Source organism: Helobdella robusta (assembly GCF_000326865.2).
Source record: "Helobdella robusta unplaced genomic scaffold HELROscaffold_5, whole genome shotgun sequence".
NCBI lineage: Eukaryota > Metazoa > Annelida > Clitellata > Rhynchobdellida > Glossiphoniidae > Helobdella > Helobdella robusta.
In genome coordinates this window covers 2,410,322-2,428,014 of record NW_008705254.1, presented here as the reverse complement: position 1 = coordinate 2,428,014, position 17,693 = coordinate 2,410,322, and the positions used below count along the sequence as shown (strand labels likewise).

General features: G+C 34.3%; 1 protein-coding gene across 1 annotated transcript; it reads right to left on the bottom strand.

The window, feature by feature from the left end:
* Positions 1 to 6,329: 6,329 nt before the first annotated feature.
* On the bottom strand, positions 6,330 to 16,546 carry HELRODRAFT_107437 (hypothetical protein; the record flags this gene model as incomplete). The annotated part of the gene is made up of 24 exons (XM_009027223.1): positions 6,330 to 6,753; positions 7,231 to 7,322; positions 7,699 to 7,803; positions 8,040 to 8,137; positions 8,561 to 8,625; positions 9,081 to 9,171; positions 9,346 to 9,458; positions 9,655 to 9,777; positions 10,129 to 10,289; positions 10,694 to 10,766; positions 11,315 to 11,396; positions 11,662 to 11,725; positions 11,844 to 11,948; positions 12,027 to 12,131; positions 12,216 to 12,299; positions 12,758 to 12,895; positions 13,043 to 13,106; positions 13,336 to 13,487; positions 13,898 to 13,976; positions 15,195 to 15,428; positions 15,489 to 15,522; positions 15,618 to 15,786; positions 16,037 to 16,176; positions 16,423 to 16,546. The coding sequence occupies 24 exons, from the start codon at positions 16,544 to 16,546 to the stop codon at positions 6,621 to 6,623; spliced, it is 2,628 nt and encodes an 875-aa protein (XP_009025471.1). The 3' UTR covers positions 6,330 to 6,620.
* Positions 16,547 to 17,693: the final 1,147 nt, after the last annotated feature.

Sequence of the window (17,693 nt, the reverse complement as noted above, 5' to 3'; positions counted from 1 at the left end):
ATGTAAGTATATCAAAATGTTAAGAGATATTCTTTCAGTAATGAGAAAAAATTAAGTACTAACTCGGAGTAAATATTGATTAGAAAAAACAAAAGAGACGCGGTTATGGGAATGAAAAGACGAACGAAACATCAGCAACATATTATTAAACACTATTTATATAAAAATTATTCGCATCAGCTTGTTCCTTTCATTTGCAATTTAACATAATAAACGATATATAAAACTTTCAAGACTAAAAAAAAGTATTTTAATTACGCTAGTCAAACTCTATAAAGACCAGGGATATAAATATATATTAAATTTATATATATCCATAGTAAAGGCCATCAGAAGAGCTTAAATGGATGAATGATGAATTAAATAGATGAATGATGAGTTAAATGGATGAATGATGAATTAAATGGATGAATGATGAATTAAATGGATAAATGATGAATTAAATGGATGAATGATGAATTAAATGGATGAATGATGAAATAAATGGATAAATGATGGATTAAATGGATGAATGATGAATTAAATGGATGAATGATGAATTAAAAAGTGAATTTGAGAACAACTCACAATCGAACGCGTACTCCGACCCGTAATTTCCATCGACACCCAGGACAACTGTGTGTGAGCGGTTCTTATTCATGTCAGTTACTTTTCAACTCTATGTGTGTGTGTGTGTGTACGTGTGTGTACGTGTGATACACGTGTGATATGTGTGTGAAACACTGTGTGTGTTGTCTGTGTGAGAGTGTGTGTGTGTGTTTGTGTGAAACAATGTGTGTATGTGTGGGACTGTGTAAGTGTATGTATGTGTGTGAGTGAGACATTGTGTGTCTGTGAGTACGTTTGTCAATTTGTATATCAGCATGCTGTAGCGAATGTGTATGTCAAAGTGTGTTGTAGTAGGAAAGGTGAGCATGAAATTAAACATAATACTATAAACTTCCTACTTTTATTATTGAAATTATTTTCACTTCCATATTGAATTACTAGCTACGGAGAAGTTTTCTTCCAAACCCATATTCTAACTAAACCGTTTATTCTCAAACATTCATTTTTTCAAATATTTTTTTACTGAAACTGGAACATATAACAAATTTCTAACCCGACTATTATGAAGCTCAAGTTACCAAGTGGCAGATTTGTTTAATCAATCAAAAACGCTACCAGCCAAAATTTGAACATATAAATTAATGGTTACATTTTTCTATAACTTATAAGATAATTGGCATCATCTAATTTACGTTCCTTTAATGCCAGTATCTCATATCATATCTTCCGATTCTCAAAAATTTTTTTATCGTATTTAATTTTAACAAATTTTTTCTAAAATTCATTCAAAAGCATGGGAATAACGAAATTCTTCCTCACGTGCTCCCGTCAAACAAGTGCATGTTTGTATTTGTGGTGAAGGTAGGATGCGTTGGTACATGTATGAGTGTGTGTGTGTGTGTGTGTGTGTGTGTGTGTGTGTGGTGTGTGTGTTCAAGTGTGTTATGTAACTTTATACCTTTGATGGGTCGTTCCTCTTCCCGATTTGTTAATGACGTTAAGTAGCTCACTTGAGGTTGCTGTTTGTCTTGAAATTGATGATGGAAGCGAAGTTGTTGATTCTGTTGTTGGTTTTTCAATGTGGTAGGTTGCAGAGAGAATGGAATGTTTCAAAAGTTCAAAAATTATAGGAATTGTTAGTTGAGGATTTGAAAATTTTGAAATATCTCATATAAAAATTTCACAAAAATTTAAAATAGTTAGCTGATTGGAAAACGGAATGTAGATGGATGTTCGTGAATTATTTCAGCAACTATCAGGACGAATAAACATGATCTGATTCCATTTTTTAGGATCCTAAATTAAATTAAATTAAAAAATAATCTACGTTAAAAATAATATGTTTATTATTCGAAAAGATAAAAAATTGTAAGTAAACAATGTGATTTATAAATAATTAATAATCGAGTAAACATTCATCATTATTATTTTATACAGACGTTCAGTAGGTAATTTCATAGTCAACTGACTTGAAAATACACAGTATATTAAACAACATAAGGCTAACAGTTATTTAATGCCATCAAATAATTCCCATTACGCTACTACACACATAAACAAACATGCACAAACAGGAATCTGATTTACATAGTAATTAAACACCTACTTATATTCACAATGCAAAACTTGAAAAGCCAATCATTTTGAAATAAAGAAATTATATCAAACAAATAAATTTACACCACCTTCACTGATTTATCCAAATTAAATGTTGTATCAAATATTTATGATTGAATATAAAAACAACGGAATGAATAAATAAATGAGCAGACACAAATCGTTGTTCGACCAGTAAATAAACATGAAATACGAGCCAAACAAACGTTTATTGTATTGAATTGTATTGTATGGGCTGAGGCAGTGAACAAACAAGCAAATATCCGAATTTGTCGTGCGTATATCCTTAAATGCAGTTCAGCAATATTCAGATTCTTTTATTCTCTTATAAACAATCTGCTCGCACACACACACACACACAAACACACACACGCGTACAAATTCAATTCAACTATTGGCTCGTTTGTTTGTTGTGTTACGTGCAAAACTGAGGTGCATGTTTCGTCTCTCTATGCAAGTGTGTGCATCTCAGTCTTCTATACACATATGAATGCCTGTGAACTTATTTTCTTATTACGCACATCTTTATAAACTTATACACACATATATATTTACATATAAATGTAATATATATATATATATATATATATATTTACATATAAATGTTATATATATATATATATATATATATATATATATCAAATCTATTTACCAAATTTTTAGCCTTTGAAAGTTTACGATTGTCTCAACATTTCTAACAATAATTTTATAATTATTACCAAATTTATTAGAATTAATAAGAAGATAATTGGTGTTCATGGTGAAGCATATAGGCCATATTTCGATTTTATTCATCATCAGCGCTAATATAGGGATATATTATATATTTCAAGGTTTTATAATTCTCTGGATGTGCAAAGTGCTTTTATTCTGCTTTGTCCTGTCCGTTTATTATATCTTTGTTCTGCTCACTCTCTTTGCTTGTAAAAGTCTTTCGATAATATTTTTCTGGTCGGTAACGATGTTGCTATTCTTTGCTGCTTTTTGATTTGCAGTTTTCTTTGGTCAGTGAAAATCGCTTCAGCAATTCTTAGATGGCTGTGGTTCTTGTTACCGTATATTAAACTAGTTTTGTTTACTAATATCTTTTGTGATTGGATCGTTTTGATGTAACGTTTTCCAGGTGATTTAAATGCAGGTGACATGTGGTTTCTGTAGTAGAAAATTATATTCTCGCTTGTTTGCTGTTGTTATTATTGAAATACAGACGATAGAGTAAATCTGAGAATTTATTATCAAAATGCAAAATTGCATGTATATATATATATATATACATATATATATATATATATATATATATATATATATATATATATATATATATATATATATATATATTACAATATTCTATAAATTCTACCGAATGTTTGGCGTTAATATGTTTGTAGTTCGTTTTTTCGATTTTTCTCACTAAAGTTTTTTGGTGAACGTTTAGTTTATTAAAATAAAATGAACGTTTAGTTTAATAAACATTTATATATATATATATATATATATATATTATGAGTATTTTTATGAACTTATATATACACACATAAATTCATATATATGCAAGGGATCAAACAAATGAATGTATGCGATAAAATTATTCTTAGTGCAACTACCTTTCTTCTGTTAAATTCTCTTCAGCAGGTTGTCACTACGCTGTCTTGCTAGTCAACTCTTTTTCGTCTCTTACCTGTTCTAGCACTTTTTTTCATTTTGCAACATTTCATTTGCTATAAGTTTTTATCTATTACAATTATCTATTATCGCTAATCTATGACATTAGCGATAATAGAGATGATACAATTTTTACTTGATTCAGTATGAATACGTGTGTACGACGATAAAGCTGATGATAACGAATATTTTAATACGTGCGATGACGATGATGACGAAGTAACAGACGCATTTGAAAGATGGTTGGTTCATAGGAATTCAATTTGAAAGCAGTTGGTATATTTTCTCACAATATCTACGTGCCGATTGAATAACATTCACGATGTTTGTTTTTGTTGATAGTTTCGGGGTCTTTGCTGTCTTTTTTTTGCATTTTTTACTAGTAGTGATTTCGATAATGAAGATATGGTGATTATGACATTGGAGATTATTAAACAAATCCTCAAAAACCTTTACTAATTTCATTCTTAGCAATGAATGATATCAACAAATCCATCTACTTAGACCATTGCCACTTATGCCTTTAGTCCGGCGGATCTAGACGGGGGCTAAGATTTTCAACAAAAATATTTAACGAGCGGGAAAGGGAATTTCCAAATTTTGATTTCGATTTCGTTGAAGACCGGGAGGGTGAAATTTTCTAGTACAAGTTTATGATTTTGGCAAAATGTTTCAATTTTGACCAACGTTTTCACAGGGGAGGCCAACTTTTATAGTAATGTGGTTAAGATTTTATTTACCATTTTTTTGGTTTCTTCAAAAACACTACTTTTTACAGTTTAAACAAAGACTTCTACTTACTTTTAACACAAATAACATTCACAACGGGGGAGGGGCACTGGTCCCCTACATTGCCACTGCATGCCTTACATAGGATAATTCTCACAACACTTTTTTAATAATATTAATTAATATATCAACGTTTACTTTTTATTAACATCTTAAAACACTCTCATCAAACAGCAACCTAAAAATATTCAATTACTCACTGATCGATCCAAATCAATTAAAACATTGAGGACAAATGCAAGAATCAATTAAAATATTGAAAACTATGCGAACCAGCAGTAACCGAACGCAGATCTTTTTAGATGCACTGCTGAGTACATATTTCTTCGATACAATTTAAATTCTGCTCAGTCGTTTGTAAGAACAGCGTGTGACCAAGTAAAACGGAGTTTCTAAAGTTTGTGTGAATGTTGATTGGTTGATTGGCGGCCGGTTGGTTAGTTGACTTGATTGCTGGTTAGTGTTTCTGTACATGAAAAGTTATCTGCAAAATTTGTATCAATTTTGTTTTTGTATAAACATTTGTATCTCGAATACATACTTTGTTGAACTCGATCGAATTTACCAGGTTGTTTCTTTTCTTTTTCAAGTTTTCCGATTTACAAATTAGTTTCTTGTTTTCGTAATGGTCTACATTCCACATACATGTGTACTCATCTTTGATTCACCTCTCCAATTTTATCAATATAACATAACTACAAGCAAGAATGAATAATGCATTAAGAGGGGTGTATACATTTACAGGTATGTGTTTATGTTTCTAACTTTCAAGTGCCGGGGGACGGCTATGTGAGCCTATGCTCAAACGCTCATTCAAATCTATATCTGAATATGTATGTGTTTGTCTGTGCTGTGCAGTACACACATGCATGTATGTTTTTTTGTATGCATGTTTGTTTGTATGCTTGTTATGTTTCATTTCAGTATATGTGTACTGGCAGGTATGCAAGTGTGTGTACGAGCTCGACTTTGCCCTGTATATCAGTTATTTTATGTGTTTATGTTAATGTTGGAAAATATTTCGAACTTATAATTGTCGCATAACAGGAATATCATCAAAACTTGCATGCATGAATTTATTTCAGCATATTTATAAATAAGTGTTGAATGCCTGTCCAGTGTTCGTGTATCGTGGATCCTCACCGTCTATACTCGTACGTTGCAATTCTTGCATTTGATGATAAATAATAATAATCCAACATTCATTCGTATGTCTGTGCACCTAATGCAAATGCCTCTTTATGTGAAATACGTTAGTGTTCCGTAGTATCTGTACTAAAATTTGTTGTGCACGCAGTAAGGAAGTAGATACAATGGTTATTCGAACGCTAGTGCATCCTGCATTATTGAAATAAAAAACAACTAATTGAACTTGTGGTTTCTTCATGCTTGTATGTGCAGATTTCTACATTTGTGGTTAAACGTCCTACCTCGGAGGAACTTGGTCTCTGGACACTAAACGAAGATTGATTGATTGACACATAAATACGCGTATGTACGTATTCAAACATTTGAAGACTCACGCATTCGCACGACGACACGCTGCACATGAAAAGGAAGAGCCAAGAAGAGCCTATCTGAACGATCTGATTGTTTTAAATAATTCCGATACCGTGAAATGAGCGCTCATATTGCATTATTCTAATCAGGACACCAAATGAAATAATTATCTACCTACCAATTTCACCGACTGAGAGTTATTGTTTGCAAATCGATTGATATCATTTACCAGGCACAGAAACAATTAATATTTCTTATTCAATTACTGCTGTTTACTAGCAAACACAATCGTTACACAAACCTTTAATTGCTTTAAACAATATTTAAAATCTTTAAGATAAATGAAAATGTCTAAATGTGAAAAAAATCATTGACCTAGACACATTTTCAGAAAGAAAAATAAAATAAAATAAAACTGCAGCCAGCAAATATTTTACAAATATTGAACATCTATGAATACAAATAAATACAAATAGCAGTGTCGAAATTTTGATCCAAAAGAATTAGGAACATGTTCTTTGAACAATTGAGAATGGAAGGATTGGGTCGGTAGCTTCGAGGTCAAGCGAGGTCACTAAACATTCGGATGCAACTTTCGAATCCCCCAAAGATTCCAAGACCTGTCCGAGGGTTCGCCTGTTTGGAATTGAAATAAACAAACGATTAAAATGAGCATGTGACAAAATGAGAATGTAATTGAAAATAGTATGTGATCAAAAAGAGCACGTGATTGCAAAGTGCATGTGATTCTGATTAACCTTACACAAACGCTAGTCATTAAAATGATCCTAGTTAATCAAAATGCGATTAAATTAATCAGTGTTGAATTGTTTCGATAATATTAGTAGGTGTTAGTTTAGTAGTTGATTGACTGAAAATACTTTTTATTTAGTAAAATAAAATTGATTGAATCGAGCGAACTTCTTATTCAACCACATCAATATCGTAACACTGAATACACCAATTTCCAGACTGAACATCGGTAACTTATTTATATCTAAGTTATATTTTGTGTATATTTTGCAAGACATCGAGCCAACCATGCCGACCGACCAACCAACCAACTGACCGACCGACCGACCGACCAACCAATCGACCGACCGTCCAACTTACCAAGCCATACTGGACGTAGGATCAGAACTGACCGCATTCCTCAAAGTCGTCTCGGCAAGTCTGTCGTTGCCCAAGCGATGTAGCACGATGCCCTGGTGGAAATGATGACGACGATGATTGCGTTGTTGTTGTTCGTGATGGTGATGACAACTGAGATTATGGTGATTAAATGATGGTGATAATAACAAATGATGATAAAGATGAATATAATGATGTTTATGCCCCCATTAAGAACGAAAATGACGATATTATTAGTGATATTAAGCCTCTTGCCCATGTCTGAATAATAGCAACACTAAAATGAACATCAACAATATTCATGGCAAAGCCAGCAATAAAATTGTTCCTAAATAGAATAGTTCAAAGATGGAAACATTCGCGAGGACAGCTTTCATGACGAACACGAAACAAGGAGGAAAATGAAACCGGAAGGACGGAAGAAAACGACAGAAAATAGTTCGAACGAACCAATCTGAGCATGCTCCTGACGTGAGACGGATTGATGGAGATGGCATTCTCGTAGACCTTCCTCGCTTCATTCAGCATACCCTTCGACTCCAAATACCTGCCTCTCTATAAACCATGCAACGAACAAATGAATGATATCGAATGGATCACGAATAAATTAATCAATCAACCAATCAATCAATCGATGAATCAATCGGTTAATAAATCAACCAATCGATGAATCAACCGATGAATCAATCGATTAATAAACCAATCAATCAACCAGCCAATCAATCAATTTCACACGCAAACCAACTAACGAACAAAAGCAATCGAGACGACACAGTAGCCCAACCACAAACCATGTAGGAGACAACATGAGACATGGGACAGAGAGTTCCCGCTTCTTGTATGCACGCCTGCGCTGAATCCAACTTCTTCAGCTTCAAGTACAATTCAGCTGGTTGGGCAGTTTGTTTGAAGTTGGTGTTGGCAGCATGTTTGTAAGTACGCATGTACATAGGCATGTATGTAAATGTCATAATGTGGCACGTATGCATGATTTTTTGATTGATTGATTGATATCTGTAAATAAAACTTCAAATGAGGTTAATTTAATGTACATATCGACAAAAACGATGTTAAAAATAAACCTATCCAATCCAGCTTCTAAAAATACATCACAAATTGGGAAACCTGAACATTGCATAAGCACCAAAAAATAGATCTAAAAAATACCAATAAATCGCAAGCAGAGCTTGCGATTTAAAACATTAGAACTTCAGTTAATCAATCAATCGATCGTCCAATCATTCTTTCATTCCATAAACATTCCTTCACTTAATCACACATCACTCAATTCTTCATTCAATCGTGAACTCACCAAGCAGCAACCAGATTTGTGCCTGCAAGAGAATGGCTTGCTGGGGACCTGAAGGTACCACAGATCTGTGTGGCAGTGGTTGTTCAGTGTTTGATTGGCAGTTGTGGTCATTCGTTGAATGTTTCGTTTATTGCTGATGGTCGATCAGTATTAAGTTTTTTGCTGGTTATGTGATTGCTCGTATGTCTGTTCACTGCTTGTAGGTTGCATGATTGGTTGCTTTTGTGTTTGATTATGTTTTTCAAGCATTTTGAATGAACAAATCGTTAACAAGAAATAGCATCAGGACATAGCACCGTAAATTAGAGAACATAAAAAAATTTTTACACGCAGAATTTTCTTATTGAACATTTGAAATAACAACACTAAATACCTTAATGACAATTATCATGATTGTCATAGACACACATAAAATCTTCATCACAACGCGATTCGTTCTATTCATTTTCATCATCACCACCATCATCATCTTTTCTTCCTCCTCCTCACCATCATTATTATCCCCCACCAAGGTACCTACCTTGGCTGAAGGTTGCTTCCAAGGGATGAAGCGACCTCCCACAAGTTTTGCTCCAACCTGGATGCTGCAACTGATTCTGCTCTTGTCGACCCTGTTTGTCGTTTAGTATTGTGGCAGTTGTTTGTTTATTTGTTGTTTGTTTGTAGTTTGTTGTTTGCTTGCTTGTTGTTCGTTTGTTTGAGACAAGCCCAAATACAACCATGCCAGCAATGGTGAATGAATGGAGATGACGTGAAAAATCACAACACCAACAACTCAAACTGACCGGAATCTCGATCGGCAACCTCACAATATTGCAAGTGCAGGAGGGATTGGTGATCGTTGGTGATGCGCTCCAGCAACCCTGTTCCTCCTCCTCCTCCCCCCACCCGATCATCCCTGCATATTCACGCCAATTCGTTAGAGCCATTATATTCTACAGCATCAACATCATCAGCTTTACTCACATCAGCACCATCATAATGGTGATTAATACCGTGATTAGCACCATCACAATCACCGTCTCATCCTCCTCATCATCATCATCACATCATCAGGTGACATCATTGCATCATCGCCATCAGTAACTACTGACGCAGTATCCAGTATGATGCACTCAAACATGGATTTCCAGAGTTGAAGCATGTGCCTGCATGTTTGTAGGGCCACCTCAGCCAGACCGAGTTCCACATCCAGTTTGCATTTTGTGAAAAGTAAACTGAAGTTACGATAGGTTAAATTTAATTTTTTATCAAAAGTGAATTACTTCAATGAATAAAGCAAGTAATGAAGTAACAAACAAATTTGCAGAAATTAAATTTATGTCAATCCTGGCCAATCCAACCCAAATAAAAGTCAAATGCCAATCTTATCAAATGAAAAGTGAATGAATCACCCAGCCAGAACAGTAGATTGGATTAAACAACCAAGTTTGATGGGTGAAATGTTTTATAAGCTAACCAGTCAATCAATCATCAAACCACCAAATCATCCAACTGACCAGTCAAGCGATCATCAAACCACCAACCTAGCCACCCACCTAACCATCCAGTCAACCAGCCAGACCAACCTGAAATCGTCAGGATATTCAACAAGAGTAGCTTCAATGAGTTTGGAAGCTTCTTCGTATTGTTTCTGTGAAGTGAGAAGAAGTACAAGTAGATGGAGTGACTGGAGATGGTCCCTCCTCAATTGCAGGGCCGTCCGCACGTAGGAAAGTGATTCCACTATCTTCATGGTTCATTTTTATGCATATAAATATTTTACATGAATGAATATTTTTATCATGATTTTTCAAAAATTCTAATTTAAAATTTAGTTTGAAAATAATTTATTCAAATAGAAAAATAACAGCACAAATGGATTTTAATTACATTGGTTCGATCTTACGACGTACTTTTTGATAAATGGTTGTTTTGTCGTTGCAATTAACGTCGCCATATTAACATCTACACCATCATCATCATCATCGTCTACACCATCATAATCATCTACATCATCATCATCATCTACACCATCATCATCATCCACATCATCATCATCCTCTACACCATCATCATCATCATCTACACCATCATCATCATCCACATCATCATCCACATCATCATCGTCATCATCATCATGAAGACTACTACCTTCCTGGACACGGCCATCTGATAGGCCATATGAAAGTATGCCAGATGGTCCGATGAATCAATGGAGATGGACCTGCAATGAGAAGAAAGTGGGACGGAGATAGATCAGAAAGTTGAAATTCATTCACGCGTTGGTTAAGGTTTGATGCTTATTGTTAAGGTTAAATGTTAAGGCTTAATGTTTTATGTTTATGAGCGGAAGCGAATTTTACATGGAGCAGTATTATGACCGCATGGCAAACCACACAACAGCCAAACAAACACGAGCCAGATCACGAGGACAGGACAAGTCAATAAAAATATTGAAACAACCGATTTGATCATTATTGAAAAATAAATTCAGAAACAGTAGACAGTTGTTACCAAAATCAACATGAACAATAACAACATTAAAAACAGCAAAAATAAAAAAAAACATCAGTATCATCAACAACCTCATTAAACTAGATGGTTAAAAACATCAACAAGAAAACCACATCCAGACAGACAACCAGAATGAGAAAAAATCAAGTATACAGGTAAAAAATTAGACCACGAAACAGACAGAGAGATAACCAAACAAGCCATCAGACACACGAAAACAAGCAACAAACAATCGAACAATGAGACAGAATGACCGACATCTTAAAAGCTTCGATAGACATCTTCTGGTACATCTGCCTCTCGGTTAACATTTTCAGTTCTTCTCTCTTTAGGCTGTAACCTGTTTGTTTCAACATGTCATGATGTTTTATACTGCCATTAAATTGGTACTAAATTTGTACTGCCAAAATTTGCACGTTCAAATGAATATTAAGAAAATAATGATCAGCAATAATAGTGAGCAACTGATAAATTAACCATTAAGTCAACAAAATTCATGAACCAATTAGTTTATCAATTAACTCTTTAATTAACTTACAATCGGCCAGCAAACCAAACAACCGATTGACAAACCAACCAACAAACCAACCAACCAACCAACCAACCGATGCCCAGAAAGAGATGACCTCTTGCATGGAACAAGGACTTTTGAGTTTCCAACATTGGATTCTGCAAATGAATTTGATTGCAGATGTGTAGTGTATCGAGGATTAGATTATAGAACATGTGTTAATATAATGCTTTTACAAAAGATGAGAAAGATATTAACAATAGTTAAGTTAGTTACCTTTTGTACTGGATTGTTGGAGTGTGATGCAGTGGAAGAAGATGACGACGATGATGAAGAACATATCCTGATGACTTCTTCGGAATGTTTAATACCATCATCAACCTTAAACATTAGAAACGTTCTTTTCAAAAAGTAAAAAGATTGATGATAACAGCCTCCATAACTCTCCTAGACACAAACCAGATTGAGATGCTCATAGCAGAGTTTGGCTGCCATCATGTACAGGGTTGGATTTTCAGGGGAGAGTTTCATGCACTCCTTCAACACAAAGTACGCCCGACTGAACTGAAGGGACGATGCAAGTTTCAATGAATTTCATTTCAGATGACAATAATTATTTTTTGATCAGGAATGAGAATGTTAGCTAACTTTCTGCGAGCATACAAGCGAGAGGACAAACTGAAACCAAATGTGGAATTCATTGAATGAAAATTTCATCGCTTTTTCGAATGTCTGTAGTAATTAAATAATGATCAATGTCCGTAATATTGAATTAAAATTAATTTTTCCATTTTTTAAATTGTGTTACAATTTCGACGAATTGATAAAATTCAATTCATCTGTTCAATCCACATTCACATCGTTTGCAACTATTATATGCAATATTGTATATATGACATTATCTAGTTGATAGAATTACTTATATAACACAATGAAACACTTTATTTCACAAATTTTCAGAGATTCAGTTTCATAATTAAGGTTACTCTGAAGTAATGGATTGAAAATGTCTTCCAATAAACAGCCAACCAACCTAGAAACTAATCAATCAACCGACCGGCCAGCAAATCAATTATCCATTCAATCAACCAGCCAATCAACCACCCACCCACCCACACAATCAATCAATCGGCCAACCAACCAACCACCCATCCAACCAGTCATCCAACTACTACAAGAACCCGTGCAACCTCGGAAAGTAGATGATACTGAGACTTCCTGGCTAGACAGATGGTCAGCAGGTCGTACACGGATGTTGCATTGTGCAGTGTGTGGCTGCGAGCCTGGGACAGCTCTTGAGACCTGTTCAACACCACCTCACGAGTTGCCTGGCATCATCAGCGATCAGAATTAATCATCATCAGTCACATCCATCACTCAAACAAATACCCATCACTGCCCTAAAAATATTCATAAAACATTCACACAACATTTTCAACAAGTAAGCAACGAATCAGCAAAGAAGTGAAACTCGCAATAGATTCTGATATAAGCAGAAGAAGCAAAGTTTCTTCGTTTTCGTCTTTTGGGATGAACAACCTTCACAAATTTAATATTTAAAACAATGATTTAAGAATCAATTTTACTTCATTTTGATTACAAAATAATAACACGCGAAACAACGAAACTTGCATTACCTTTAAAACTGTTGCTTTTTAAAATTCAATAAATCGCTATCCTAATGCGTTGAAACACTTACAAATGGAACAAACATTCCAATAATCTTTAGCATACATACTACACAGAGAAACAAACAGCAGCAACCTACTTATCACTGGCAAACTTCTTAAGTTTCAAAATATTGAAATCGTGAGGATCATGTTGTTGTTGTTGCTGCTGCTGCTGTAGCAACTGTATTGGAGTGTACGACGCCCTACACACACCTCTCATCAACACCTCCGCCAACTGCCTTGCAAGAGTCTGCCTCAATCAAATCAATTTCTATTCAATTCCTATCATACTGACCATAGCGATCAATTTAATTCAATTTGTTTGTATCAATTTAATCAGCATTTTGTAATTAACTGGGCGACTCTGACACCATACATGGGGCGCTGCACAACCGTGCAATTTGATCAATTGAATCAGTTGGGGTAATTGTTGCTTGTAGTTGTAGGTTTCGGCTGTGTAGTTTAAAAATGTGATAAGAAATGATAGGATAAATATGCATTTAGTAATGTATGATCAATTCTTAAAACTTTCTTTCATCTTTCATCCAATGTTTATGGTAGTCACCACAGGAAAATTATTATTGGTAGATCATCCACTCATCCACTCATTTTTATTGGTATTCATCCACTCATTCATTTCTCCATCCATCCATCCTCTACCTGTCTCATTCCCTGAGTGGCCTTCACCTCAACGACCCTCAACAAATCTCGAAATCTGTTGATGCCCTTGTCAAGTTCACTGCAGCCATGTATGAAGGTTGTGAAAGGAATAAAATAAAATATGATCAAGTAAAACCACAAACATCAAATCAAATTATTAGATCTAACATAACATGGTACAGATAGGTAAAACGTGAACTAGCAAAAGGAAAAATAGTATGCAGAATCAAGGTAACAATTATACAATGACTGGCTCAACACTTAACCATTAATAGTTGACAAACTTGAAATGTAACAATTATGTAACAAAATGAGATGTCTAAATATGTCAAATATTTTAGTCAGAATGATTTAACAAAAGAGATTGTGGTTGATAAATTTATCATCCACATCAATTTTATGGACATTAGAGCCCTGCGCGGTTTGCGGTTGTCGCGATTTAAACCGCAAAAACCGCACCGCAACCGCGGTTTTTTGCGGTTGTGGTGCAAAATCATGCGGTTTTACGCGGTTGCGGTTTTGAAATATGCGGTTTTTCCGCGGCGCGGTTCCTTTTATCAAAACCGCGGTGACCGCAAAAATTTTGTTAAATATTTTTGTTCGTCCATAACATTTTAAAAATTGCATTATCATTGTAATAATTTTATATATTACAATCTTAATATCTTTGGAAGCCGTTGAAGCAACCATTTTCTTTTTCCTGTTTGCTTTGAAAGAAGTAGTTATTTTATTTACGGCGTGGTTAATTATCGATTATTTTATAAAAATGTCCGAGGTAAAAAATGTTGAAGTTGATCCACAGGTAGATGTAATTGATAAAGAATTTTTGATTAAATTGATGCTGTCCAAAAGTTTCGAGTGTTTCGTCAGAAAGGATAGGATCATCTCTCAATTATACATTGCAAAAGAGACGGTCCAGTTTAAATCCATACAAAATTGACAAAATGTTATTTATTAAGAGTAACAGTGATTTGGATGTAGATAGTTGTGATTTATAATGTCAATAAAAGCATTAATGTTGTTTTTCATTTCTTGCGGTTGCGGTGCGGTTTCAAATGTTGCGGTTTTGTGCGGTTGCGGTTTTTGAAAATTCCAACCTCGCAGGGCTCTAATGGACATGTCTGTTGGAATATCATAGAAAGTTAATCACACTTAGAATATTGATGAAACAATCACTGCATACATTGCATCAAGAACAGATGCATCAGATGGCAAACAAAACAACAAGAAGTAACTGAAAAATAACATGAACAAAAGAGCAGACCACGGTAAGCATACCACAACAACAGAAACACACCCTCTCCTGATGTAGAGCAGCGGAGATCGTTGAATGGCATGCTCGACCATCGGACTCAACCCAACATTATCAACATCACTGACAGGATGGACCACACCTGTTCCTGAGACTCCTCCCATTTTGGAGCCCCACCTCTCTTGCCTGTCAATCAACTGGAAAAGTGAAATGTTGCCTGATTTTTCGTAGCAGTGAATTATCTCATTTTCTATTTCTGATGGTTGTGATGTTTCCATACTTAGTTGTGGAGTTGTTGCTGTTTTTGTTGGTTTCTGTGCCGTCTGATCAGTTTTTAACTGGGATGCCGTTAACTGCCTCTCTAGACATATACCTACAAGCGCATCATCAGATCATAGGAATGATGGGGAAATAATTGAATGACTAAATAAAAAATATGAAAATAAAAAAAAATGGAGTGCCACCCACCTTTAAGAGAAAAAGCTTCACCAATGAGTTTCAACTTTCTACTACTGATGTCCTGAAGTTGTAATGCATCGAGGCCAATCTCATGATAAATGTTCAACACTTTGTCCAACTCATTCAAGGAGTAATGTAGTTTTGCCATCAACATTAAGGTTTCATGTTTCATGTCGGGCTGTCAATAAGAAAATATTTAATAGTAAACTTTAATATGAAACATAACATGGTCTGATCAGTTAAAACAAATTTATTTATTTTTTAGAAGCATGCTACAAATGTTTTAAAAAATTATTTTAAAAAATTTTAATTATATTAACAACATAATATAACACATGTTAGAAACATTACACAAAAAGGTATGTCAGGCAAAATACTTTCAAGTCCATTGCTTTCAATTCTAAAAGTTCTTTGAAAAGGTTTTGAACTTCTTGGTACGAAGCAGTAGTAGCAGTTGTGTTCATTGTAGAAGATGTTGCGTTGTTCGAACTGCTACCAAATGTAACTGGATTATCTAGTAAGTACCTTTCAACCTTACATTCTGTTTGTAGATACTTGCTCAGTGTTTCTGATTTGAAAAAATTGAGCATAATTTAAATTTAAAATATTGTTTATTTATATACAAGAATGTAATATGCAAACTAAACTGCAATGTTCAATAAAAAACATATAAAAATAAATTTTAAAAAACATGTTCTTAAAACTTAAAAATGTACTTAATTTTTAAAATAAAAAAATGATTAAAAAATTACATAGCAAACCACTGACTGTGACTGTCTGCATTAACTAACTAACTAACTAACTGTTCACTAACCATATGCAGGTGCCTTGGTGGCGATCTGTTTGGACATGTCCAGCAGCCGAGGCCAGTTGCCTTCTGCTCTCAATCTATCAATGTCCGATTCCAATTTTCCGGTTTTGTACGTTTTGCCGGCCATTTCCTAGTGGAGTAGAGATTTACAAATTTAAAGATAAAATCGGTAAACTCGATTTCTAATTTTAGCAGCAGTTAATATTTAATAAACAACAAATAAACTACATTACAACAACAGCAGCAAAAAATTAAGACGAAACGTTTTAAAAGGAAACTTAAATTTTATAAAAGATGAATAAAATGTGATGCGCTTTATGCCATAGTTTATCATCAAACGCACCTCAATCATTACAGTCAGTCATATAAACCAATTATTCTATATATATGGTCGATTCAACATTTACCTAATTTCAAGAACATTTTTGTAATTCGAATCATAAAATTCATTGACTCGACAGAATATAGGGAGTGCATTTCTGCTTGCTCGATCCTCATTTTTACTCTGGTTGGTTTTGGTTTGATACACGCGCGGACGTTTCAATATGTCAAGCCTACACTAATATGATTTATATGTGTATCTATATATACAGTAATCTATAATGTCAAAAGTGTGTGTTTATGTATGTGTGTGTGTGTTGTGTGATATACCTATACAATAATCTATAATGCTAAATATGTGTGTTATGTATGCATGCATATAAGTGTGTGTTTGTGTGTATATCTTTGGCTGCGTGATTTTTTTACTATTAGATAGGTTGAATTTTCCAATATCGTTAGGAAATGCATGCCTTAACAATGAAATGTTGAGCCAACCAGCTAAAAAATACAAAATTTCAAGCTTTTATTGTTTATATTTATTTGATGAAACATTTCAAAATATTAGGTACATATATTTTTCATTCTTCATCTTTATCTTTAAAATCACATTGCCTAGATATGATTACAAAATTTAGACGCAAATCCAATTTCAAATAGTTATATCTCAACATTTTTTTTTCTATGTAACCTCAGCATGCCACGGACTCTTCATTGGTTTGAGACATTGACTCCTTCCTAGAGGTAGAGCTGTTTCGTTTCGTCGTCACTTACATACACTTCAGAAGAACAAACAAGCATAGCACGCTAGGAGACATTTAGTTGGGCAAATGACGACTCGTATTTAATATGTCATATTAATTATTACTATTTGACTTATAAAGACGCACAATTGTAACAAGACAGACAGCCAGCAGTCAGTGCCTACAGGTAAAACGCTGGAAACTCTTGAATAA